The sequence below is a fragment of the Cervus canadensis genome, chromosome 28 (genome assembly GCF_019320065.1).
Source record: "Cervus canadensis isolate Bull #8, Minnesota chromosome 28, ASM1932006v1, whole genome shotgun sequence".
NCBI lineage: Eukaryota > Metazoa > Chordata > Mammalia > Artiodactyla > Cervidae > Cervus > Cervus canadensis.
In genome coordinates, this window is record NC_057413.1 from 4,308,049 (window position 1) to 4,335,370 (window position 27,322).

The window sequence follows — 27,322 nt, forward strand, 5'->3', positions numbered from 1 at the left end:
TTTAAAATTGCACGTTTATTTAAAAGATCTATGACTAGAAATGTATATTCTAACAAATAGATCTTTCAGTGATAACATCTATGTTTTAAGTTTATATGTCTTGTAATCATATTTTTAATGTAAAAAATTATCATTTTAATTTAAAAATCTGACCATATGACTTAAAAATTGCCTTTTTTACTTTACATTTTCCCTCCAGTCTATGCAAGTACTCTCATTTTCTTCAAACTTTTAAAAAATTTTAGATTTACACAACCATTTTCTTAACATTTATTTTTAATGATAACTCTGAGATCAAAGTGTATTTAATATTAATATAAGTGCCTCTTACAAGTCAAGTCCCTCTGTAGTTAAAAAGGAGGTTTTAAAACCCTCCTTTTGTGTATTACATATTTTCTCAGGAATACATTAAATTGGAATACTGACTTTTGTTTTAGGAATACAGTAATTCGGATTTTAAATTGAGAGATTATTTTTTGCCTTATTCAGTAAAGAATAACAAAAGCTTGTTCAGAGATGACAGATGACATCTCTTCTGAGGGCCAGGGTGGGAAAGGACTCCAGATGCTTTGCTTGATTCCACCGGGAGCCAAATTGCTAAGTGGTTACAACTCCCAGGGGCCGTCAGACAGGTTTCACGGGAATGACGCGTAGCTCTCCACACCCACCTCTGCAAGACAGAACAGCTTCAGGGGTTGCTGAAACTGCCTCAGAACTGTGCTATAACTTTTTCCTGAATGTGAAACGTTTCTGGCTGATGTCAGCAAGGTTTAAATGTTTCAGGTTAAATTCTGCAAATCAGTAAAAAGAAAAGCACAAATTAAGTTAGACTGGATGTCAAGGGCATTGATTTATGGCAGTAGAAACACTCCTCCATAGTCTTCTCTCGATTTTGGATGACTTTTTGTTGAGCCCAGCTCTTGTTAAAGGGAAGCCGGGCTAAGGAAGGATCGCTGGGAAGACCCTCCAAGCACTTCCCTGCGTCCCTCGGGCAGGACTGTTTCCCTAACACGCCTTTGGGGATGGTCATAACCACCTCCCTTGGATTGCTCCTTGCTCCAGCCCTGCCTCACCCTCTCTGTTTCTCATCCACAGGGAATGCTGTTTGCCATTAATGTGAAAGTTCTAGAACAGAGGTGTGTTGTATAGAAAGCTCGAGCAATTGCCCCTTACCACTTTTAAGAAGCCTTTTTAAAACAACAACAAAATAATACCCTTAAAAAAAAAAAAAACGATACTAACAAGACATTTTAAATGAGTTTGGAAAATGCTCATGACATAATGCTAAATTAAGAAATTGGAAATGAATCTGTATAGGGAATCTGACATCAGTTTGGTTAAAAAAAATTATTGGAAAAAAAAACTAGAAGGACATCTACAAAAATTGTTTAGCTTGATTGCTTTGGTCTGGATTGTATATTTTAGGTGAAATTTTCTTGCCTGTTCTATGTTCCCTTCTACTGTTTCTGAGTATCCTACAGCAAACATACACACTGTTACAATCAAAGGGTGGGGGAATCCGAACTTTAGCCTCATCCTTCTAAGCAAGCCTCTTGCTTGATCTGCTAGCAAACTTTCCGCTCACATTGAGGTCTGCCCTCACAGGCTGAGAGCTGGGCAAGAAGTGTAAATTCTCACGGCCTCTTTCCACTGTGTACAACCAGGAGTTCGGAGTGTTTCTTCCTGATGGTCTGTAATCTTTCCAAGTCTGTGACAAAATTAAACTATCATAAACTTAGATGTTAGGAGAGTCAGTCAAAGCCTAAGATGTTTTTTTATTTCCCTCCCCTAGCTCCTGCTCTATTTAGATTCCCACTTTCTGTGATTTTGTAATACTACCAGTTGATTTCTGTTTCATATTCTGTCTCCTGCTTTAGCTGCTTTAGTTGTCAACATAACTGAAGACAGGAATTTTTAAAAATTTATTTTGTAATATTAATTTTTTAGTTTTAAAATTTTATTGAAATTTTTATTTGAAAAAATAAAATTTTATTGAATGCTGCTTTATAATGTTATGTTAATTTCTTCTATACAGCCAAATGACTCAGCTATACATATGTATTCTTTTTCATATTCTTTTCTAGTATAGTTAGTCACAGGACATTGAATGTAGCTCCCTGTGTGTTTTCCTATTATTATTTTAAGGAACTTATTCTTTAAACTTCCTTATGTGGACACTTCTCTCTGCAGCAGAGAAACAAGGTGTAGGCAATAAATTCTTCATGATGATAAAGTGATAATGGTTGGCTTGCCTGTGAATGTCTACAGTTTGGAAAGATGATCACTTCAGACAGTAGGTGACATTTGGTTTGCCCTAGACTCTACCCAAAGTTAGGTGTCAGGTCATTTATGGCTTCATTTCCATTCTGACTTAACGTTGTTAGTGTATGAATCTCTAGTTTCACTTTTCCTAAAAGATGGAGGCTATATTAAAAACCAACAACAGTACAACCAAACCAAAACGAAAATATGCCCTGTGACTTGAGGATGTCAGGAAAGACAACCAGCTCACCTATAGGAATATGGTTAAAAATGATGAGTAGTCTTTTTGATGTAGCTTCTGCAAAGCATGCTGATTACTTTATTGTCACTGTCCTACCAAACATCCTATGTCTAGTGTAGGAAAATAACAGTTGATGGTTTTTGGTTTCAAAGTAACACCAATCATTGCTCAGAAAGATATTCTTTCATGCCTGAATTTTGACCTTGTGGAAAGTGCAGAGACTGGAAACAGAATGCTGACGTTTTACGTATTAAGTAACTCAAGGAGACTTCTCAACCCCTCTGGGACTCACTCTTCCCTGTCACTAACTTGCGGTTTTTGGTTTATAAGCTCTCGTGTTGAGGGAACGCAGTGGGTAGGACTGTGATCCCAGCAGGCTACGGCCAGCCTGGCCCCACCACGACCCAGCCAGCTGCTGGCTCTCCTCACAGGGTTTCTTTGACAGAGAGAGCTCTGAGGCTCTCAAAGTTTTGAAAGCACCTGGGATAAACGTTCTTCAAAGCAGATTTCATTTCTGAAATCCTCTGTGGAATATACATTTTGAATTCTTTCAGTAAAGGCTGAGTGTTGCTGTTGTTTAGTGGCTGAGTCATGGCCAACTCTTTGCGACCCCAGGGACTGCAGCAGGCCAGGCTCCTCTGTCCTCCACTGTCTCCTGGAGTTTGCTCAGATTCACATCCACTGAACTGGTGATATTGAGCAGCTTTTCATAATTTTCTTCATGGACCTGTTAGCACATTATATATCCGTGTGGTGCTAATGGCTGACAACAGGGCTTAGTATCTGTATCTTGACTCTGCAGACCTTTGAGGAAGCGCTCCAGCCCCAGTATGGTAGAACGGTAGTCCCTCACAAGGGTGAGCTTAGAAAACTCCTTTGAGAGCGTATTTTGAAGACTAGCTTATTTGGCTCCTGTGTCCTATTCAGTGACTGTATGCTTCCCCAAGAAAATCAATGTGAGTTATTGTTTAGCTTGGTGGTTAGAAGTCACTTGGCCAAGGGTGTAGGTGTCTTCTATGGAGCCATACCTGTGCATGTCGTCAGCCATGCCTCTAACTTCCAGCCTCCTGATCTTGCAACCTTGGGCTCTTAATGAAAGAAGATTAGGCAGGAAAGGGCAGATGAATCTCCAGTATCTGTGCTATCCAGCTAAAGGGAGTCAAAAAAACATGCTCAAAACACGCAATTTATCAGATATCATCTGTCCCCAAACCAAGGGGCAAGTCCTCGGTACAGAAACAGAAAGTGTATTTGAGATGTTTCTTTCAGCTCTGCAATTTCTGAAAAGTTAATCCCCCTCCTCTGGCAAAAACGAAAAACCACTACAAACAGAAAAATTCTTCTGTTCCCGGACCCTTGAACCAAGGAAAATAGAGTTCTGGGCTAATTTATATATTTCACAAACATTTTCCCATTTCTGAAATGGAATTTCTGTGGGTTTATGAGACTGCTTTCTTCATTTAAAGCTTTGAATAGCTTCAACAACTTTAGGAGAGATTGGTCTTATTTTTTATAATACTGAGAACACAGATTTATGATTTCTGGAGGAGTCTAACTTATTCATAAAAATGGAAAAATAAGATAGCTATATATATATATATATATATATACACACACACACAATTCCAATCCTAGTTTCTGTAGTTCTAATTTGTTAAACAATCCTCCTTCCCTGGGAATTCCCCAGGGGTCCAGTTAGGACTTGGCGCTTTCACCGCTGGTATCTGGGTTTGATCCCTGCTCAGGGAACTAAGATCTCTCAAGCCTCATGGTGAGGCCAAAAAAGAAGAAAAGGATACTACTTCTGTGGCAGGCAGGAAGAACAGCTATTTTAACTCACAAGTTGTAAATCTTTTCTGTGGTAAAGGATTATCATTTATCCCCAAAGAGATAGGAGATAGGTCCCATGGATTTTGAGCAAGTAAATGGTTCCGCTTAATCTCATTGAAATCAAGGGGCTCTGTTTCATTTGAAAAATATGTTCAGGATACGACTGATGCCTCTTTCCTAACCGCAAGGTCATTTTTAAGGTCGGCTAGAGAGAAAGTGACTTGTCAGTGATGTGTCTCTAACAGTACAAGGGGACCTATCTACAAGTGGAAGGGAAAAAATAGCTGACCTTACTCAGGTCAGCTAGTGAGGACTGTGCCAGACATTGGATTCTAAACTTCAGCAACCTAGTTGTAAGAAAAAAAGCTACTTTTTAACCCCTTTCCTGTGCCCCAGAAATTCTGAAGACATACCATGTAACAGCAGACCTAATATTGTATTGCAATTATTTGTTTTCCTGCTGCAGATGAAATCCTACCGTGAGTGACCAGCAGTGAGCCTACAGTAGATGCTTCATAACTGCTTTCTAAATGTGTGTGTGTGTGTGTGTGTGTGTGTGTGTTCATGTCAGTCTCTCAGTCGTGTCCGACTCTTTGCCACCCCATAGACTGTAACCCCTCAGGCTCCGCTGTCCATGGGATTCTCCAGGCAAGAATACTGCAGTGGGTTGCCATTCCCTTCTCCAGGGGATCTTCCCTGGATCGAACCCGCATCTCTCGTGACTCCTGCATTGCAGGTGGATTCTTTACATCTGAACCACCAGGGAAGCCCTGGTTTTTTAAATGAATGCTAAATGTCTCCAAGAGGGAGTTTTACTGAGTCACATGTGGGGTAAAGAGAGAAGGACTAAAGTTTCACACAGTAAAATTTCATACCCAGTGAAGAGCTTTTGGTTTAATGAGTGTTACCTTTGCTTTCTGTGTTTTTCAAGAATGTTCACATATTTTAATCTTTCCTTTGATCCTCACTGTAGGTCTGGAAGGGCTTCCCAGGTGGCTCAGTGGTTAAGATTCTGCGCTGCCAATGCAGGAGATGCAGGAGACGTGGGTTCCATCCCTGGGTTCGGAAGATCCCCTGGAGAAGGAAATGGCAACCCACTCCAGTATTCTTGCCTGGAGAATCCCATGGACAGAGGAGCCTGGTGGGCTACAGTCCACAGGGTTGCAAAGATTCGGACACAACTGAGCGACTGAACACCCACATACGTAGGTCTGGAAAGTTGGAGGGCAGGTGTTAATTCCCCCTGGCACCTGAGGAGACAGAGTTGTTACCAAGTAAATTGGAGCCCTCAGATCAGGAGGGCGGTCTTCTGACCCCCAGCCTTCACCGTGAGCCTCCGGTGAGACAGCCCATTTAGACAACAAATGTGTGCATGTCTGGCTCCACTGGTCATGTCCATCTTTTATTTCCTCCTCCTGTCTTCCTTAGAGAAAGGTAAATGAACATCATTGTCTTCCCAGGCCCGGCATGTTTGGCCACCTGGCTGTCAGTGGCATTCTTGGGAACATCAGAAGGAACGCAGGAGGCAGTCAGGTGAGCCAGGACACAACGGGCAGCCAGCCCTGTGTAACTGCTGGGCTGCTCTGCGAGTCTGGGTGACACTGGGTCCAGACTCTGTGTGTGTGTACACGCTCAGTTGGGTCTGACTGTTACCCCATGGACTGTAGCCCCCCAGGCTCCTCTGTCCATGGGATTCTCCAGGCACGAACACTGGAGTGGGTTGCCATGGCCTCCTCCAGGCGACCTTGCCCATCCAGGGATTGAACCCACATCTCTTGTGTCTCCTGCTTTGGCAGGTGGGTTCTTCACCACGGTGCCATGGACTACCCAGTGTGAATTCTGAGAGGGACCCCCCTCCACTACCCTGCCTCCCTCCCCCAGTTGAGCAGAGCTTTCACCACACTGGGAGCTGGTTCACAGATGAGTGTTGTGGTTAAGGAGACTTCTACTGTGACCTTCTTACTACACATTATGGACTGATACCCTGGAAAGGTTTCTCCCCTCCCACCCATGGATATCAGCCACTTGTACTGATGCTGACTTCCAGCCACTGATTCAGTTTCAGAAGAAACACTGTTCTTGTCACTGTGTGTGTGTGCTCACTCAGTTGTGTCTGACTCTTTTGCGACCCCGTGGACTGTAGTCTGCCAGGCTTCACTGTCCATGGACTTTTCCAGGCAAGAATACTGGAGCAGGTTGCAATTTCCTTCTCCAGGGGAACGTTGTTGTCTATATATCTGTGTTTGTGAAATCTTTTGAACACTTATCACATTTGCCTTTATTAGAAGAGGAAATTGAGAAAATGTTGGGAATTACTGAGTGTGCTAACTGGTAAACTTTTATCTCATGATATCTTTAACTGCTTGGACTTGGGCTGGTGAACTCTGCAGTTCATGGTGGAGAAGAAGGATATGCTGTCTGAGATTTGTGCCTAAAAATTGAGGGGAAATTGAGAGTGCTATAAAATGGAATCTTTAGAGAACTTCCATTCTCTTTACAACATGCAAATATACACACAAAGATAGCTTGATTTTTGATTCTTTTAAGTTAATACATACACATACAAATATAGTTTCAGTTTATACATATACATACAAATACACTTTGATTTTTGTTCTTTTCAGTTGATAAACACTGCAGAAATATATTGTATAAGAAGATGAGTTAACTGTCATTGTTTAGAGAGACGACAGGTATTTATTATAAAGATCTTTAAATGGTGTTTATTGCAGAGTAACTGAACACTGTTTCCGAAGTATAAAAGCAGCTTTTTATGGACGGTGTGACAGAGACCGCGGTGTGGGTCACACTCAGGCACTAACTGGGCGGGGCCCTAGATCAAGTCGCTGGAATGTTCCGCCTGACTCATCTGTAGCCAGTGGACAATCTCTGCCCAGGATTCTCTGCTGCTGTCAGGGAGGCTGAAGCTCCCTGGCTTGTGGGAAAAGCTGTTTCTAAAAGGATGGGTCCAGGGAGCTGCTGCCCAGGGGCGCGCAAGACAGGAGTGGTCCCCGAGTTCTTTTATAAAATTTGGAAACGGTCTCAGGGTGGCAATCTTTGCAATTTCTCGTTTAAGATGACTGATCATCATCAGGCAGAATGAAAGAAACTGCAGTTTATAGTTTCATGGTGCCCTATGGAAACCGTAGTGTTTTCCTTTTTATCATCATACCAAAGAAATTAGTTATTTACGGTGAACACTTCCCCGGAAAGCAGTGATTCTGGCTAAGGACTTGTTTCACGCGTCGGAAAACGGACTTCTTCAATATTTTGAATTACCAGACTAAAAGAAAATTTTTAAAAAGCCTCCAAACATAACCTCATCATCTAAGCGTTCTCTCCTCAATAGTTCCTAGCCCGCACCGTTTCCAGGGATAATCAAAAGTGAATGTTTAATAAGTAACTGTGCAATAGAATGACTTATTTTTCAGCTTATTTCCGCCCCGGGGGCCGTAAAATCCTCAAAAAAAGGGGGGGGGGGCGTCTCCCTCCCCGCCACTCCAGCTCGGGGCGGCGCGCACGCCCTGCCCTCGGCCCGCCGCGCGCCCCGGGCGCTCGGGTCCCGGGCCCCCGCCCTGTCGAGTTACTCAGGCCCCGCGCGCAGGGCGGAGCCGCGGGCTGGCGGCGCAGGTGGGGAGGGGCGGCCGGGGCGCGTCGGTGACACCCGCGGGGGGGCGGGGAGGCGCGGCGGCCGCACCCCGCCCTGGGAAGAAACCGGCCAGGTGTGGCTTCGGCGCCCGGCGCCAGCGGGGAGGAGACTCGCGCCCCCGCCGACCAACACCACCACCCGCCCGCGACCCGGCTCCTCTGCGCCCGCGCCGCGCTGCGAGCCGCAGCTCCCGCTCCCGGCCCGTCCCCGGCGCCCGACCCCCGCCCGTCTGCCGCGCTCGCAGCGGCCGGGCCGGCCCCAGTGGAGAGGCGCGTCCTCGCGATCCTTCTGCGTCCCCGGTTCAGCCCCGGCGTGGGGCGTCTCCCGGGAGCCCCTCGCCCTCTCCGAGCCGGCCGGCCCTCGCGTCCGCCCCGGCGCTGAGCGGCACTCCGAGTACCCGCCGACATGAGCTGCAACGGAGGCTCGCACCCGCGCATCAACACGCTGGGCCGCATGACCCGCGCCGAGTCCGGCCCAGACCTGCGCTACGAGATGACCTGCGGCGGGGTCGGCGGCGGCGGCGGCGGCGGCGGGGGCACCAGCAGGATGTACTACTCGCGGCGCTGCACCGTCACCGACCAGAACTCGGACGGCTACGGGTGGGTACTCGGCCGGCCCAGGGCGCGCGGGTGCGCGGGCCGGGGCCGCCACCCTCCTCTCGTACCCTGGGACCGGGAGGGACCCGTGACCGACCGGGAAACTCAGGTCCCGAAATGGGACGGTCGGTCAGTCCGAGGTCCTGTGCACATTTCTCGGTCGCGCTGGGGCCGGATCGGCTGTCCAGCGCGCGCAGCGCCGACGGGGGTGGGCGCGTGCGCCCGGGGAAGGGAGCCGCTCCTACGCTCCCGCGGCCGGCCGGCGAGGGTGCCGGCGGGGCGCCGGTGTCCCGGCTGCCCCCCGGGACTATCCCTAGCGCGGCGTCGCCTTAGTCTAGGGCCGCAGATGGGTGGTCAGGAGGACGGGGCTGCGACCCCCAAAGCCAACTTCTCTAACTGTAACCAAAAGTAAATCAGTATAGAAGCGGGGGCTCCGGCCTACGGGCTGGCCGGGGTGGTGGACTCGGCGGGCGCTACTGCTCATCGCCAACTCGTGGTCACCCCGAGACACCGTCCGGAGCGGCGCCTGGGCAGCTCGGCCACCCGGGGAGCTTTTGTGTAGAGCTGCGCGTCCCGGTCGCTCGGGGTCCCGGGTCGAGAAAGCTCCGCCTCATCGGCCTCTCCTGCTACCTAGACCGAGTTTCCTGGCGGGGGCGGCGACCTGTTTCCGCGCCTCTCGGCCCCCCAGCCCGAATCGGCCGCGCCGCAGCCCCGGCTGGGGAGCACACCTGTGGCTCCGCGCCTGCGCCCTTTGTTTCCTGGTTTTTAAAATGCACCGGAGAAACAACTTCGGTGGCGGGGGGCGGGCGCAGACTCCTGCGCTCGGAGCCGGGGCGCCGCGTCCCACCCCCGCCGACCCCCCACGCCGGGGGTGCTCTGGTCCGGGTGCCCCGGGGAGGGCCGTGGGAAGAGGGCCAGGTCTGCCTCCGAGTCAGCGGGGAAATCAGCTAGGGGGTCACTCGGGTGGGGGCGGAGAAAGATAACAAACCTACATTTACCCGGTTCCTGGAGCCGGGGTCGCCCACGTGAATCGTGAGAATTTCTCGGCCCTCACTCGCCTTTCCGCCCCCTTCAGGTCCTTGCCTTGTAGGGCTTTGGGGGAAAGAGGCCTGGATTCCAGGACTTTGCCGACCTTGCGCTGTGGCCTTAGGCTGGGGAGGAGCAAATTGAAACCACTCCCGGGGGTTTTGTTTTGCCAGCAGTTTTGGAGGCGGGACGGACTCCAGTTGCAACGTGCTTTCGGCTTCGATTTATTCATTTCTTTATCTTCCCGGAGCATCTTGAAATTTTATTTGCCCTTTTTGAGTGACCAAAGAACCGTCTCAATCTTGGCGCTCTTTCTTTTCTTACTAATTTTCTTTTAAAAGATTGGATGCAGCTCTTTCTTTAATGAGCAAAATGCGCCTGGGGGTTTCCAGGAAGAATGTGCCAAGCCACTCGGGAGGCTGGGAAGAAACTTTTGCTCATTTTCACTTAGGTTTTTAAGTTAGTTTGAAAACTTGTCCAGCCATTAAATCCGAAACTTTACTTCTCCCTCCAAGTCGTCCAGTATTTGGGAAGCACATGCTTTTAAATCCCTCCATGCTTTTAAAGCCATTTAAACCCAAGTCAGAATTAGCAAGGCCACTTCTTTCTTGCATTTTATGAACCAAGTTGTTTTTCTTCTTTTTTTAATGCTCCTGTTATTCTATGTTTTAAATTGACAACACGCGTTTTTGTTAATGGACTATTTCACTCCCTTGGCTTCTTGTAGAAGTAAATTTGTAATTAATATCTTGGTTAATGAACTGCATAAAAAGACACCTGGTTTTTAAGAATTCTTCACTGAAACCTTAAATTTCGGCGAGGTTCAGCGTTTTCGCATAGTAGAGCATCATTTTTGTGTGTTTGGTTTTTCCAACTCGAAGGCTGTTTGTAAATCTCAAGTTTTACATCTCTGCGGGAAGGGAAAACTGACTCAAGTGAAAAATGACCTAACTTGGAGGGAGGTGGTTTTTCTGCTCTTTGCTGTGGAGCTGCCCGCGGAGGGGCAGCAGGGGGGTGAGGGGTGAGTGGGGGGCCTCAGTCGGCATGTGACCGGGGGTCTACGTGGATCCAGGGACTGGAGTTTCCCCTGGCCTGCCGCTGCCTGGCGGGTGCTGTTGCCCTTAGAGGCCAAGCATTATTAGCCACACACAAAAGCCCACAGAAGCCAAGGTCTGCATTTTACTAAAACCTCGACTGACTGCAGCCAGTCCCTGCACACACCGCACCTGTTTTCCAGGGATTTTTTTTTTTTTTGCAGTCTTGTGTTGAGGGAGTTTATTAGTCCCTGGCAGGGACTTTGCAGAAGCAAGATGCAATCTCTCACCCACCTGCCCTCCGCCAGATGAATGTTGAGGAAGGATTTAAAAAGCACTTTTCTGACCGGATGTTTTTCTAAATTGAGGTGCTTTGTTTTTAAAGTAAAAAAACAAGAGGAAAACAAGAAGCCCCCCCTAAAAACCAGCATGAGAGCGACTGGTTGAATCTAAACTCCTTTGTTTCTGAAGCTCCCACTTTATTGACTGAATTGGATTGGTGATTTTTTTTTTTTTGCATGATCAATGTTTGCATGTAGCCCTTTCCTAAATACATTGATTTGAGTGTGAACAGAGCCCAAATCTTATTTTTCCTTTGACAGTGGCTTTACAGTCTCTTGCCTTTGTCGGTCCTTTTCTTAGTAACACTTGTCACTGTTTAGGACCTGATGGTGCTCACTCTGACAATCCCTCCTTCCCTCGTTGTCTTTTTCATCTTTGTTTTAGGCTGCATGGAATCTGTAACGACTTTATTTACTTCTGCTGCTCTAACTTAATATTTTCAAGTTTAGTGCATATCACATGCTTAATAATTAAAGAGGTTTATTTTTGAAAATTTAAACTTTGGATTTTTCCTGTGTAGGACGTTACTATTTTCAATGAAGGCAGAATTACTCTAGTCGTTTTCCTGTAGAAATCACAAATCTGTAGTGAAATTTGGTGGCCAAGTAACCAAGTCCTCCAGTTAGATCTTCTGCTGATGAAAGTATGGAATTTGTAGGAGGATTACCAGCCAAATACAGTCACTAAGGGTTTCCCTTGTGTCTCAACTGGTAAAGAATCCGCCTGCAATGCGGGAGACCTGGGTTCAATCCCTGGGTTGGGAAGATCCCCTGGAGAAGGGAACGGCTACCCACTCCATCTGGCCTGGGGAATTCCATGGACTGTATAGTCCATGGCGTTGCAAAGAGTCGGACACGTCTGAGCGATTTTCACTTCACACTCACTAAGCCACAGAAATATGTGCATAAAATGGTAATGCTTTTCTCCAGAACTCAGCGAATTCCAAACCAGAACGTGTGTGGTCACTGCTCTGCTGTGCTCAGACGCTCTGTTCTGACTGACTCTTTGCGACCCCATGGACTGGAGTCTGCCGGGCTCCTCTGTCCATGGGGTTCTCCAGGCATTGCAGGCGGATTCTTTACTGTCTGAGGGAAGGGAAGCCTCCCTCTTTGATACCTATTTTAAACTACCTTTTAAAAGAAGCCTGTTTCTTAGCATGAGATGAAACAGGCATATTTACATTTAATTTTAGAGTGGGAAGGGGATGCTGGGGAGGACATAAACCTCACTTTCCCACTTGAGAGATAAAGAGATTAAGACTTGCCCCGAATCCCAGAGTCCACTCAGGGCTCGTCCGCCTGCCCTCTGCCCTCTTGTACCTTCAGGCCGGGAGCTGAAGTCTAGGAGACTGGACAGCCCTGTCCTTCCAGGATGAAAGCTCAAGGGCATGTGTGTGTCCCCTCAGCCAGTGCTTCCTGGGCATCTGCTGTGTGTTAGGTGTCCGGCAGATTCAAAGGTGGAGATACAAGGGCTTCTGGAAGGGAGCAGATGCTCCTTAAGGGAAGATAAGGACATAAGTACTCTGTTACACCGGAGGGGCGCCGGTGACTCAGGCTTCACAAGGGACACGATAACATCTATATTGGCGGCACTTGGAAGACTTCATTATAAAGGCAGTGGTTGAATTGGACTTTGGGGAATTTCAGCTGGTAAAGACAGGTGGGCAGAGAGTGCTCCAGCGGGAGGGAAGAACAGGAGAAAAATGTGAGAGGTGGAAAACCGGGAGCAAGTTCAAGGGCTAGAGAGTGGTGGTCTCCTGATGGAGCATTTGCTGAAGTGGGGAAATAGTAAAGAGGTAAGGAGGAGGCTCTGCTGGGACAGAGCCTGGGAGAGCTTGACTCCGTGGTGGAGAGGTTTGGGTAGGCACAGGAGACCCACTTCAGGTTTCATCCAAGCCAGTCAAGATCTCCGTTGAAGGAGCAGAGAGATGAGACTGTCCCAGAGCGCTCTAGGACTATTTTCACGGCAGCACTGTTTGGGGGGGGGGGGTGCCTTAAGGAAGCAGTTGTACCAGCGAAGGGGGGCAGTGATGAAAGTCTGGTCCAGTTTGGTGGCAGTGGGACAGGAGGTGGATATGATGGAGTGGCAGCTTCAGCTCAGAGTTGGATCGGAGAGGCAGGGGAGAATCTGAGGAAACAGGCTCAGGGGTGGGTGACCCATAGAATGATCTTTCCAAATGTTTTTCTGGGAAACGATGGCAAAGTGAGATTCAGTGTCGCTTAATATAAGGCAGATGATACCACTTACATAGTGACTAAGTTTAAGTAATATATTTGATACAAATATCACACCCGTGGTTAATAATAGTTACATCATCACAGGACAAACACCCACGATATTGTTATCTCAAGCCTCACGACAAACTTCCCATTTCACAGATGGAAAACTGAGGATAACGTAGTTAGACGACTTGGCCTGGGTCACACAGCGAGTTAGTAGTTAAGCTGCCTTTGAGTCCAGTATACCACCATGGCTCAAGAAAAGATCAAACTTTGCACATCTCTTCTCCTTGTAAACGCTTTTATCCAATGAGTTTTCACTTCTTTTTAAATTGCTGCATTCCTGGGATGTATTTGGTAACCACTGTGTTCTTCCCTTCACACTCCTGTAGAGTTTCCATCTGCGGAGGAATGCAGTTAAGCCCACTAATTGCTGGGCAGATCTACAGAACAGCTTCCAACAAGTAGTTAATTTTTCCTCTAAATATGGGCATCATTTCATTCTTGTTCAGGTGGCTGAAATGTCCTGGGAAAGGCAAAAACTGCTGATGCCTCCACGCCGACTTCTTGGGGTGGATCCCAGGAGGGCTTGGGTGTGTCTTGGGGAGTCTAACTCTCAGCCAACCAGTCTTTCCGGACTTCTCAGAGGTTCTGGAAGGAGTGGCAGAGTCCTGAGGCCTTGGTGCCCGGGGCCCTGCTCCCCGCCCTCTGCTTTTCTCTGTCTCCCTCTTGCAATCCTGGGAAAATGGGCAGGTGTGGTTCTGATGTGGAAACCACTGCCCTACAGACCCCGGGATTCCGAGAGACAGCATCTCGTAAAATGCCAGCATGCCCCATCGTCACGGGCACCTTATCACCAACACCCTGGGCTGGGGAGGATCCAGGACCTTCAGAGACCCCAGGAATGCGAAATCTGGATTTCGTGGAGATGATGACCCGGGAGTGGGAGGCTGTAGCCCATAGGCCTAAGCTTTTGCTTGGAATTCAGAGTCTTGACATGGGGTGGTAAAGAGTCAGACATAGCTGAGAGACTAACAACTTCAGTTTTTTCACTTCTTGGTGGATAACTAGATAACTTCTACATGACTTTTTAAAAAAATTTTTTACAGACATCAGAAGGAATGTAAGTTTTCATATAGGGACAGAATTCAAAATACAAATCCCTATTTTGGCTTTGAATTTTTAAGGGTCAAATACTCATCCCTTCTTAATACAGGAAAAGGAAGCATATTTTTCTGATCCTTTCAAAAAATGTCTTTCATGCAGTTAAAACATATCACTCTCTTTGAAGTGTCTCAAATTTTATTTTAGATCTTATAGATAATTTTAGGAATTAAAAATTACTTGAAAAAGTCTGAAATGCCTCACACTTAATACTCAGTCATCATTTCTTTTTTTTTTTTGCTTCTCACTCTACCCTCAATTTGCTGCAAGATATCCTTAAAATTAGGAACTGGGCAAAGTTCAAGATTATAAATTGGGGCAAAAACCACAAAGTGAAAAATCAAAGGGAAATCTGAGAATCATTTCACGACAGCAGTCGCTGCTCCCATGTAAGAGCGACCCAGCAGGAGGATTTCGTCTCCGCGGGGCTTGCAGCCTCGGAGGCTCCTCTAAGCATCAGGCCAGCCCCGGGAGGTGGCTGTGATCTTCCAGTCTAACTAACTTGCTCCAAGTCACAGGCTGTCCTGCCGGAAGCGGCTGAGCAGGGGTGGCCCCCAAACTCTTTTCTGAAGTTAATGATCTGTGATCGGGTTGCCCTCCCCGCCCCGCCCCCACCTTTCACCAACAAACTGTGAAAATAGTAAGCATGGGGAGGAAGTGGGCCTTGATTAGAGCCCTGATTCCGAAGATTCTGGGGGAGGACAAAAGGAAGGCTCAGAGGAAGCCTTCTTTCTAAAATTGATAGGAAAAAAGAAAAGCATTTTTTGCCCACTATTCGGGTGAGGTAAATGCGCTACCTGATGGATCTTTGGAAATACCAGCCTTTGATTCGCCTTTGTTTTTCTTCCCCTTTCCTGAACCAAACAAACATGCATTAGAGATCTTCTGTGTGCACAGCCCTTTGTTGTCAGGTGCGTGTAGGAGTTGAAAGTGGCTGAGATGTGGGACTTTGCTCTCCAGGAGCAGGCCAGACAGGTGTGTAAATAACTCGTGCAGAATGGGGGCAGAGGTGTGCCAGGAAGCTCTGTGCATGCAGGCCGCAGCCCTGGGAGGGTAACTAATGATACGTGATATTTCCACTGACATGTGTTTAGTGAGTCTTAAAGGTAGGGTATTTTCCTTAGATGCAGTAAACAATTTTTAAAAAAACAAACTCCATGGATGTTTTTCTTTTTAGTTAAGCTCTTTTAAAGAAACTCAAACAAGGTAATGTATGGAACGAGCTTTGAACCTTGTAAGGAGCTAAGCAAATAGACTTTAAGTCCATGTTAGTGAAAGTTAAGTTTCAAGAGCGTTATGTAATCATCATAATTTCCATCAAATATTTATTGAGTTTTTCCAAGGTCACTATTCTGTGAATCTAAATACACATAAGACATCATTTCTGGCACATGTCTGGGGTCCTGTGTTGGTGGAATGAATAAAAAGGAGAGAGAGACAGAGAAGAGACCGAGCAAAGGAGGAAGAAACGAAAGAAGGAACCGAGTGGGAGAGAAAATATATACACAAGAAGACATACAGAGCCGGGGGCTCTGGTCAAGTGTCTAATGAACAGCATGAAAGACTGTAAAAGACTTTCATAAAACAAAGTATCAAAAAAAGGTCTTAATCTTGTAATGTTGCACTCCCCTTTTCAAAATATTTTTCTTGTTTTTTTTTCCTATAATCTTGGGAAAAGTGCTAAACTAATGACTTCACAGTTAATTTTGGAATTTTTTTTTTTTAAAGAAATGACTGTTATTTGTAGGTAGTAAAATAAAACAGAAAGCTCTATAATACTGGTTATGCTTTCATGTGGCCCACTTAGATGAAAATCCTGACCATGTTTTCCATTTAGCCTCTGATGAAGGGAGCTTTATGTAAACCTGCTGCAACCCTTACTTGTTTAAACAAGTTTTAGGAAGGATTTTCCAAAAAAGTGTAGGCAGGCCCTTTGTTGTATGAATCATTTGTCTTTGTGAGTTTGAAGATAATAAGGATTTCAGAGATGTTAAAAACTTTTAAGGACACATGTTATGTTTTCAAGGCAAGCTATTAATTTTGGTCAAAATTATTTTTTTATTGGTTTGACCCAAATGAGTTTTTTTTTTTTTCTTTTTTTTTTTTTGCATGACATCCTTCATCCTCCATGTCACTGAAATAAAACTTAAAAATTGAACTTTGACGTCTTTAGTTCAATTTCTAATATGGTTTAAAATCTCTGCACCCCTAACACCAGTTCGTACTGGTTCTGAAAATTTCTTTGAGGCTAAGGATTTGTAAAGTCCTTATGTGCTTGTTAGATACGTATTTACTTAAAGGTGATTTCTTCCTGTCTGATGGAATTTCACATTTTCCCCAAATGCACTATATGAAGAGGAAACTTTATTATCTTTAAACAGAACATAGACTTCTGAATTATTTTCAATAGGAGTAGTGCATTTGTTGGCTTCATAAAATAAAGTTACAGAACAAATGAGCTAAGGAAATTTTAGACAGAATCTAGCCTAACAGATGAATTAACTGAGATCTAAAAAATTTCAGATATTAACTAAAAAATCTAAAATTATGTGAAAAAATATGCTTTTGACTTAAAAAATTTTGAATGACAAAAAACCACTGGTGTTCCCTGAAGCAAGCTCTCCTGGCTCCTCTGCTGTAGGGTCCAGCCTTGCGAAGCATCTGGGTGTCTGGTGAGTCAGAATCCTCTGAGCAGACACAGCCTCCTAGATTTAAGTACAGCCAGCTCTGTGTGGATCCGTCACTGGGCGGAAACAGGACCGCTGAAATGTGAAGGTGGATTCTCTTTCCTCCAGTAAACCTCAGGGGGCCTGGGTCTCCCTTCCTCCCGTCTCATTTTGATGGTGTTTCCCAAGGATGTTCCGACTGAAGTGAAATTTTACAGACGACAGACGGGATCTGTAGGTCTTGCTTTAAGGACCAGTCTTGAAAGGTTGTGTCTAAGAGAAGATTTGCTTCATCAGATCATACTTTCCTATAGACCAGTCCCAGTACCAAAGGCTCTTCATTACACTGTGCTTACAGTTTAGCTTTTCATTTTTCTTTTTTATACTTTTAAAGAGGTTAGATTTTGGTGCATGACAGCTGTTAATCTGTTTCCTGACCTGCCAAGGCAAACACAGAGGGATTTAGCGGCTGTCAAGGGTGTGTATAGTGAACATAAGCATGTCCTTTAGTAAAACATGAATAATTCTTTTTAGTATTATTAATACTATGGAGTTACTTTTTTTTTAAAGTGCAAATTCACAATATTTTAAACCAACATTTAATTGCTTTTCCTCTAAGTGTCATGTAACTAACTACTCTAGTAGTTGGATAAAGAGAGCTGATGAGTTTATTTTGTTGTCAAAGGAATCTAGTGGCATAAAGTCACTTTAAAAAGACCTTATAGGGACTTGCCTGGCGGCCCAGTGGTTAGGACTCTGCCTACGCTGCAAGGGGCATGGTTTCAATCCTGTGTCCGAGAACTAAGATCCCACATGCCCCGAGGCAAGGCCAAAAAAATTTGCATATACACTTAAGAGACCTTCATTCACAAGTTTGGCCTCTCTGCTTTTTTTAAATTTTTTTAATGTTTAATATCTTAATTTTTTTACGATACGGAAAAACCCAAGCGAACATTTTGGCCAAGCGCTTCCCTCACCCAGCGTCCCCATCGGCACCTGCCTAGGAGCTCACTGTGCTAAGCAGTTTTTATAGTCGCACACATTATTAAGTCATTGAAGAAACTCTGACTTTGCGCTGCGCTGAGAGCGCCCTGTCTATGTGGGAGGGACTGGCATTCTTTGTGGGAATCACCCTCTGAACCCACTGGTAGATCAGAATGACCCAATGTTTCAGAAGAAAGGTCCTCTCATGCCTCTTCAGCTAGGAAAACAAATTCACAGGACCTCCCTAATTGCCTGCCCATCCTCGGTCTCTCAATGACGTTTCTGTGCTTCTTAATGTCTCTCTTTGTCTCCTGAAGGTCTTTCCTCCCTATTACAATAGGTGCCTTTTGGAAAGTGTTCTAAGTCAATTGGAATTTTGCACAGGTTTTGACAAGGGCTGGAGTCCTGTTTATATCTCAGCACTCCCGGAGGTGTGCCAGGTCCCCTGCCTGATTCTGAGTGGGAGGCGGAGAAGGGCGGCATTCATGCGGGGAGGGTGGGGCGCCCTGGTTTTGTTGGGTGGGCGGTGCCCGGCCTGCCTGGAGCAGCCCTGGCCCCACCTGGCACCGGTTCCCAGGGGAGCTGGTTTCTCACCCACACGCTCTCAGCGGGTGCTGGCATGTCGGGAGCCCGGCTGGCCGGGACAGGCTGCCAACGGGTGGCAGCAGGAGAAAGTGCCTCTCGGATGTGAGATGAGGCAGAATCAGGAGCGGAGGGGGAGCGTCCCACATTCTTGTGACCTTACCCCATCTCTGCCTGGTACAGCCTGTGCTTTTCAAAGTTGTTTCTTTTTTTTTTTAAAGGTGAAATTCTTCCTTTAAAGTGCACAGACACCCTTCCCGACACAGACACACATAAAAGAAAGTCCAGTATATTGAGCCGGCGTCAGTTTTATCTGAAAGCTTGGGCTGGCCTGACATGGCTTTGAACGCTGGGAGAAGCTCAGGTTTCTTGTAGGACGGACACTCGTAAAGTCTTTCCTGAACAGTAATACTTTAGCGAGCTTTAAATCTCTCTTAAGCTAAGCCGTGGTGGGCTGTGCTGTGGCATAAGGTATCTGGGCAAATTAAAAAAAATAAGACTTGTTTTATTATAGATGACTCTTTTAATGTATATCTGGAACAGACTGAATTTCTTTAATTTCTTTCTTTAAAATGTAGAATATCTAGGACTTCCTTTGTGGTCCAGTGGCTAAGACTGGGCTCCCAATGCAGGGGGTGGAGGTTCAATGCCTGTCTGGGAATGCCGCAACTAGGAATTCACTTGTGCAATTAAGACCTTACACAGCCAAACAAATGAATAACAAATAAAATATTTTTTTAAAGTGTAGGGTATCTACAGCATTCTCCTTAAACACCACCCTTGTTTTAAGGTTTCTGCCACTCGTCTTCCAGTAAAGTGCTGCGTTTGCCATACGCTTGTGGCTGAGCATCGTACAGGGTAATACTCCACCGTCATCTTGAAAGTAAAAGTGCCTTGTTTTTGCATTAAAGATACTTAAACTTGCCATCACTTTCTTCACCCCATTTTTTCTTTTTTTACCATTATTGTCTATGATTGCCGAAAATATTTTTGCAGAATAAGCTTTTCTTTCGTCTCCTACAAGTGCCCTCACAGACTGGTCAGGGAAGCCCTGCAACTCTGGGCTGAAGCCCCCTTTTCCAGAGGGACTTTTGGTGGCACTGACGTGGGATGAGTGACAGAGAAGTTGCTAGAAATGCATTTCCAGGACTCAAAAGACTATTTCCAGATTAGATCTTGTGCTGTGCTTAGTCACTCAGTCATGTCCAGCTCTTTGCCACCCTATGGACTGTAGCCCAGCAGGCTCCTCTGTCCGTGGAGTTTCTCCAGGCAAGAATCCTGGAGTGGGTTGCCATGCCCTCCTCCAGGGGATCTTCCTGACCCAGGGATCGAACCCAGGTCTGCTGCATTGCAGGCTGATTCTTTACGTTCTGAGCCACCAGGGAAGCCCAATTAGATCTTAGACCTGGGTGGGGAAAAAAAAGTGGTGTGAAGAACATTACTGGGCTAATTAGTACAATTTGAAAATGTTCTGTAGATTAGAAAATGGTGTCCCGTCAGTTTTAAATGTCCTGATTTTGATGATTCTGCTGTGGTTATATATTTGAATGCCTTTATTCTTAGGAAAAACGTGCTGAAACCTTTTGGGATAAAAGAGCGAGATGGTTCTCAAATGGTCAGAAAGATGTATCGTTTGTTGTTTAGTCATTCAGTTGTGTCCAGCTCCTTTGCAACCCCACAGACTACAGCCCACCAGGTTCCTCTGTCCGTGGAATTCCCCAGGCAAGAATACTGAAGTGGGTTGCCAGGGGATCTTCCTGACCCAGGGATCACATCTGCATCTCCTGGAACAGCATACAAAAGCGGGAGGGGGACCCAGAGACCCAGCCACTGTGAACAACTGAGAGACCTGGGTGAAGCGTTTTTGCATCTTTTCTGAAAGTTTACAGTCTTTCAAAATGGAAAAGAAAAAAAATTTACCATCTGCCTTCTCTGTGATTTCTCTGCAGTCAAACGGGAACAATGTCCAGGCACCAGAACCAGAACACCATCCAGGAGCTCCTGCAGAACTGCTCCGACTGCCTGATGAGGGCGGAGCTCATCGTGCAGCCCGTAAGCTCGGTTTCCCCGCTCAGAGCCGTCCGCAGCTGCTTCTGTTCCTGGGCTTGCTCGTGCTGACATAGACTCGTGGACCTCTGCCATCTCATCCCTCACCTCCTTCACATCCTTAGCATGTAGCGATGCTTTGTCTCAGAACAGACTTCCCCGGCTACCTGCAGTGTTGATTTAACCATGGGAGCTAGTTTTCACACTGTTTTCCCAACAAATGCGTAGTCTGTGGATTGCCATCCTTTTGGGATTGCGATCACCTGTGGTCGTTTGTGTGATTTGGTAACACTTTCTCTTCCTAGAGATGCACTCTGACGTGTTTATGTCACTGGGTTGTCATGGATTGTGATGTACACCATCAATTTAATGTCATTTTTTCAGGAAAGTTTACCATCTTGTGAGAACAGTTCTACAGGAGAAACATTACACAGTATGGGAAAATGAGCTATTAAAAATTGAGGGGCGATGGTAACATTGGTGAAGGCCTCATGCTCCTTGAGATAGCGTCGGATCTCACTGAATCAGGCGTGGCAGTCAAGAGATCCGTGATTTTATCTGAGTACCCGTCACTCAGCTCCCTCCAAAAGTGGCATTTCACTAAGTACCACTCATCATCAAAACCAGAAAAGTTACTAGTTCAATACCACCAACCAGACAGCTTTCTAAGAACTGAAAAGTTACTTCCCACAAGATGCAGGAAAAACTCAGTTTGTGTTAAAAAAAAAGATCTTATCTGGCATAATGGTACAGGATTCTTAGCACAACAGAATTCCAGTTAGGTGAATGTCTTGTGTAAATAAGAAAGGTAGGCATTTAACACTGAAGCAGGGCGAGATCAGCAATCCTTGGATGTGCTTTTAAAGGCCTCTCAGACTTTAAAATGCAGTCTACAATTCTGGTTTGTGACAATGAAAGTCCCTTAGTTGTGTCTAACTGTTTTTGACCGCGTGGACTGTAGCCTGCCAGGCTCCTCTCTCCATGGAATTCCCCAGGCAAGAAGAGGGGGTAGCCATTCCCTTCTCTGGAGGATCTTCCCGACCCAGGGATTGATCCCAGGTCTCCTGCATTGCAGACAGTTTCTTCAAATTAATAAGATAATTTTCAGTTAAAGATTTTTTTTGCAGTTACATAGAATGGGGGGGGTACTTATTTAAGTTTATAGCAGAAACTTTTACTTCCAGTTTGCACACATGAAGCTTTTCTTTCCAGTATCGTGTGCTCCCTTCATATGACTTCTTTCTTGCAGGAACTGAAGTATGGAGATGGAATTCAGCTGGCCCGGAGCAGGGAGCTGGACGAGTGTTTCGCCCAGGCCAACGATCAGATGGAAATCACCGACAGCTTGATCAGAGAGATGCGGCAGATGGGCCAGCCCTGTGATGCTTATCAGAAAAGGTACTGCGGGGACTTCCCTGGTGGCCCAGTGGCTAAGCCTCCCCTGCTGCCAACGCAGGGGGCCCAGGTTCGATCCCTGGTCAGGGAACTATATCACACATGCCGCAACTAAAGATCCCACACGTGGTGACTAAAACATCCTGAATGCCACAACAAAGATACCGAGTGCCAGCTAAGACACAGCAAAGCCAAATAGGCATTTTTTAAAAAGAGAGAAAGGAAAGGTATTGTCCGAAGAGTGAGCATGGTGCAGACAGGCCTGCAGACGTGCAGGAGTTACGCTCAGTCCCCTGACCCAGGTCTTCCCTTGAGGGAAGCACAGACGTTCTCCGGGAAAGGCTCCCTTGCTTGATAATTTCACCCCTTTTTTGGGTCTCTAATACAAATCACCTAAACCCACTACCTTCATCTTTTGTGGAATCACGAAGCGGCCGAGCAGTGAGTTAAACAGACCTGCCCAGGAGGGTGTGCTCCTTTTGAAGAGTCGAGTTTGCTGTGAGATGTTCACTGTGCTTCCACTTAGTGGGCAGCAAAAGCCTTGGGTGCGGTTGCTGACTTTTGAGTCTGAGATTAAGTTGAGGACTTCCCTGGTGTCCCAGCGGCTAAGATTGGGCGCTCCCACTGCCGGAGGCCTGGGTGGCATCCCTGGTCAGGGAACTAGGGCCCACATGCCCCAAGTAAGAGTTTACCCCGCAGTGAAGATTGAAGATCCTGCGTGCTGCAGCTGAGACCTGCTGCAGCCAAGTGAATAAATGTTTTTAAAAGAATGAATAAAATAGAGTCCAGCTAAGTTTATTGCATACAGCAATGAGACTCATAGAGTTGAAGATGCCGTTGAATGCAGAGGTGTGTAGTCTGATTTTTTGTGATCATGGTATTCAGTGCGTGGGGTCCTAGGAGATCCCCGGGCTGGAACTCGTGAGAAAGTACAAGATGCTACCAGGTTGGGCAAAGGCAGTTACCCTTGCTGTGATGCTTCAGGCTTGGAGCAGCGGAATACTTAAGGTTTTGTCTGTGACTAAGGTATATATTTTTTAAAAAAAAGCCTATAAATAAGATATTTGTGGGCTTCCTTGGTGGCTCAGAGAATCCACCTGCCAGTGCAGGAGGTGAGGGTTTGATGCGGGAAGATCCCACATGTCTCAGAGCAGCTAAGTCCCTGCCGATTCTACTGAGCCTGTGCCCAGGAGCCTGGGAGCTGCAGCTAGTGAAGCCTGCCCGGGTGCCCTAGAGCCTGTGAGAAGCCCCCGCGTTGCCACGAAGAGTAGCCCTCACTCTCTGCAACGAGAGAAAAGCCCCTGCAGCAATGAAGACCCAGCGCAGACAAAATAAATAAAATCATAAAAGAAAAAGGAAGTCATAGGAAAAAAGAGCATGTGTGGTCCCTGAACTGACCCAGAGGGGGAGGTTGCCCGGGACGGGTCTTCGGGGCTGTCTCCCTGCCGCGCTGTGACGGCCCCTCTCCTTTCAGGCTGCTGCAGCTGCAGGAGCAGATGCGAGCCCTCTACAAAGCCATCAGCGCCCCCCGCGTCCGCAGGGCCAGCTCCAAGGGCGGCGGAGGGTACACCTGCCAGAGCGGCTCCGGCTGGGACGAGTTCACCAAGCGCCTCACCAGCGAGTGTCTGGGGTGGATGAGGCAGCAGAGGGTAAGCGGCTTCCGGCGGGCGGGCGGGGGTCGCTGCTCAGAGTTCCCGGCCCCTTTCCTCATCGGCTTTTATTTTGGAATGAAGGCTTTTATTTAGAAAGAAATGAAACTCCAGGGATTTGTTTTTTCCTTCCTCATGTGGCTTAGGGAACCAGCCTCATGTCTTTACAGTCGTACTTTATCACTCGAGTAATATTTAACAGGTATGATTGAATTGGTAGATTGTGAAAATCTAGCTCTTACCGGAACCTCTGTTATGAGAGTTTATGGGCTAAAAACACTTCATTCCCTGAGCTCATCAGGTGTTACCGAGAGGTCCGTAAGAGAAAGAAGGAGAATGTTGTGGAGGTTCATTTAAAATGGCAAGCAAAAAATAAATAAAATGGCAAGCAATTGGAGGAGCTGCCCAGGCAGGGAAACTGGGTCTTCCGGTTTGGGCTCATGGGTTGTTTCGCCTTGTATTTTTGAAGTGTCAGGCGTCTTGGGCAAGCGTGATATCACTGATGTGGGAGCGAAGTGAGATCCTGGCACCTGACGTGCTGAGCCCCAAGAACTGGAGTGTCTACAAAGGATTTTTCACCACTAATGATTGTTTTGTTGTTTTATGTAGTAATTAGGGGCTGTAATGAACAGGTGGCAGGAGGAATGTGCCATCATCATGTAGATGGGAATTTTATAGTGAGAACCGACCCTGACGAACCGTCCTTCTCTTGAGAAGGTGGGCGTGTTAGAACGATCAGTCGTGCAGAGGGGTGATCGCGGTTGTCAGAAAGAGTGGTTTTATGACTTGTTCTTGGACCAGTCCGACAGTGGTTCTGACGTTTCTCAATCTTTTTTTGTGGGTGTTCTTTCGCAAGTGTGAGGGCTTATGGGACTAAACAGTCATTCATTCATTCAGTTAACCTTTTCTCCCATGTCTTACCAAAGACTTTGTAACACTCTTACAAGAAGGTGGGGCTTATAGAAGAGCAAAGTTGTAATTCCAGAAACGTAAATACAAACCTATCTGCAGGTTTCCCAACTCCTTTTAAATCTTTGAACACACATTTCTGACGCGTGTTGTTGTATGTGTTGACTCCATTCCAGAAAATGAGGGTTCCAAAGTTGTGTCCCATAGCCCTGAAAGGGGAGATTATTGAAGAAAAAAAAGATATATGTATATATACACCCAAGTGCCAAATTTCTATGCAGAGCAGTGTGGGGTTGATAGCTGGGTTTGAGCTGTAATAAAACCGTGCTCAGATAGGACTGGGGAGGGGGGTGGGCACGCCTGTCCCTGCGGGATGGAGCCAGCAGAGAAGGCTGGGCAGAGCTCCTGGAGCCTGGACTATGTCGGGAGGATCAGTGACATTAGGTGAAACAACCTTTGAACCAGATGACCTCTAAAATGGCAGATCCTCTCATTTCTTCTTAGTCACTATGACAGTTCTATAAAATGACAGCTCATACTTCGTCACTTTCTGAATTCATGTTGGGTGTAGCTTTGTGAGAATCTTTTGTAGCAAAGGCTCAACTTTTTTTTTTTTTTAATCTGTAAACATAGCATTTTATTAACAAAATGTTTACACTCTCCCTACAGTACAATAAATTTTTTAGTGACTTAGCATGGTATCCTGTAGAAAAGTTTAGTATAGAATATTCAAGCTAAAACAATAGTTTAAAAGTATGCCAAGGCTCAACGTTTTTGTTTAGTCGATAACTGGTGTCCGACTCTTTGTGACCCCATGGACTGTAATCCCACAGACTCCTCCATCCATGGGATTTCCCAGGCAAGAATACTGGAGTAGGTTGCCATTTCCTTCTCTGGGGAATATTCCCAACCCAGGGGCTGGCAGATTCTTTACCACTGAACCACCAGGGTAGCCCCAAGGCTCAACATTTTCAAATTTTGGAAAATAGCATTAGCACAAGGACTCAATTTTCCATCGTGGTGAGAGAGGGGGCGTCTTCTAATAGATGCAATTGATGAGGGTTTCAAAGGAACTGCGAGCTGTTTTATCCCTCACTGCCGGTTTGCTCTGAGGTTCTCCGGCCCGTTCCTCTTGTCCCCGCTTCCTCCACGGCTGCATTCTTCCTGTGACTCCCGGGGGACTGAGCCGCAGGGCCAGCTGATAAGTGAGAGGTGTCTCCAGCAGCATAATCGGCACACAGTCACACAACTCCCGGGCCACGGTCTTGCTTCCCTGATTTGTGTTTCTGCTGATGAACAGGGCAGATATCGCACACCTGGCTGGTAATGAAGGCGGGGTTGGTCATTTCATTAACTTCCTGGTACACTCACTTGTTTTTGCTTTAAAGTTGAAGGGAGCCACGGGAGGGAAAGGTCAGAATCCTGGGTGACTTACAGTTGTCTGGTGGGCTGCCTTTTCTGAAGGCTCGTCAAGTTCATGAGAACATGGATGTGGCTCAGAACAGTGTGTGTTGTTCTGCTGCAGTACCGTTCTGGAATGTTTGCCCTCCCCATGTCCGAGAGATTTGGCAATTTACGTGAGCTCATGCCAAAGAAAGATGAGATGATAGACTCGCCCCAGTATGCAGCTTGTGAAATAATATGTTTGATTCTTATTATTTGGCACTCTTAAATTGAAGTAATGGAGATGCAAATTAGAAAGTTAGGTTTAATTTTTAGAAAGCTAACATAAATCCATAATCTTAATATCGCCAATATTCATTGAACTGAAGGTGTTGGATATATATTGTCACTTCTCTTTGAAATGGGTTTGAAATGGGCAACCCAAAAGGCAGTGCTAAATTCTGGATTTAAAGAGTCAACAACTGCATTACTCAAAACAAGTTAAAGAAATAAACAATGAAAAATTGTCTTAGGTCAACTGTTGATCTTGGGAAGTAGTACTTGATTGAGCTTAATGAAATATTTTTGATGCACATTTAAAAACGACTGAATATAGAAACCTCTGTCAGTATCTTATGACATTGTGTCATACATAGATCTGCACTCACAGGGGTATATATACACAGGTCACTTGGACGTGCACAGGTAGATTTTTTTTTTCCCTTCAGAGCATATGGTCTAGGTTTCAAGGATCTCATTACAGAATTGTCTCTGCTCAGCCCATCTTGAGATGGGGGCAGATAAGTTGAGGGAACCCCCAACTTTTACTGTATTGGGCAATCCCCATGAGCTGTTTGGGATTCCCAAGCCTTTACAAACTTTTTTTTTTGGTTTCAAAAATATTGATTATTTACAGCTTCATTTGTATCTGAGTGCAAGCTTCACAAGCCCCGCGGCCACCTGGCCGCTGGGGGTGCTGTAGATGAGGGAATCGGAAATGAAGGGCCCCCTGTGTCTCCCGTGGCAGGCGGAGATGGACATGATGACCTGGGGCGTGGACCTGGCCTCGGTGGAGCAGCACATCGGCAGCCACAGGAGCATCCACAACGCCATCGGGGACTACCGCTGGCAGCTGGACAAGATCAAAGCCGACCTGGTACTTCGGAACTCTGCCTTGTAGCTGCTTCCAACGGTGTGCTGAGGGTGCTGTAGTTACACCATCCCAGGCAGTTTGGGCTCAAACATGAGTCTGTGATTTCTTCCCCAATAGATTGGGAATTTTTTTTTATCTTGGCCGTTGGGCATTTTTTTGAATATTGAAGTATAGTTGATTTACGATGTTGTG

At 46.2% G+C, this 27,322-nt stretch overlaps 1 protein-coding gene and 1 long non-coding RNA gene across 3 annotated transcripts in view; one reads left to right on the plus strand and one right to left on the minus strand.

Annotated features, from left to right (window-relative positions):
- Window positions 1-264: 264 nt before the first annotated feature.
- LOC122429712 lies at window positions 265-9,875 on the minus strand. Its single transcript, XR_006266113.1, has 3 exons — window positions 9,571-9,875; window positions 3,532-3,652; window positions 265-670 (listed from the first exon to the last, which is right to left on the minus strand). It is a non-coding gene; the product is annotated as an uncharacterized LOC122429712 (long non-coding RNA).
- LOC122429711 (desmoplakin) overlaps window positions 8,003-27,322 on the plus strand; it is a 44,144-nt gene continuing 24,824 nt past the window's right edge. The window contains exons 1-5 of one of the 2 annotated variants that reach the window (XM_043450290.1): window positions 8,003-8,581; window positions 20,545-20,647; window positions 21,891-22,039; window positions 23,511-23,685; window positions 27,005-27,133. In XM_043450290.1, coding sequence (XP_043306225.1) covers window positions 8,388-8,581; window positions 20,545-20,647; window positions 21,891-22,039; window positions 23,511-23,685; window positions 27,005-27,133 — 750 coding nt within the window. In that variant the 5' untranslated portion in view covers window positions 8,003-8,387. The remainder of the gene's footprint in view (window positions 8,582-20,544; window positions 20,648-21,890; window positions 22,040-23,510; window positions 23,686-27,004; window positions 27,134-27,322) is intronic. The other variant, XM_043450291.1, reaches the window with a different exon arrangement.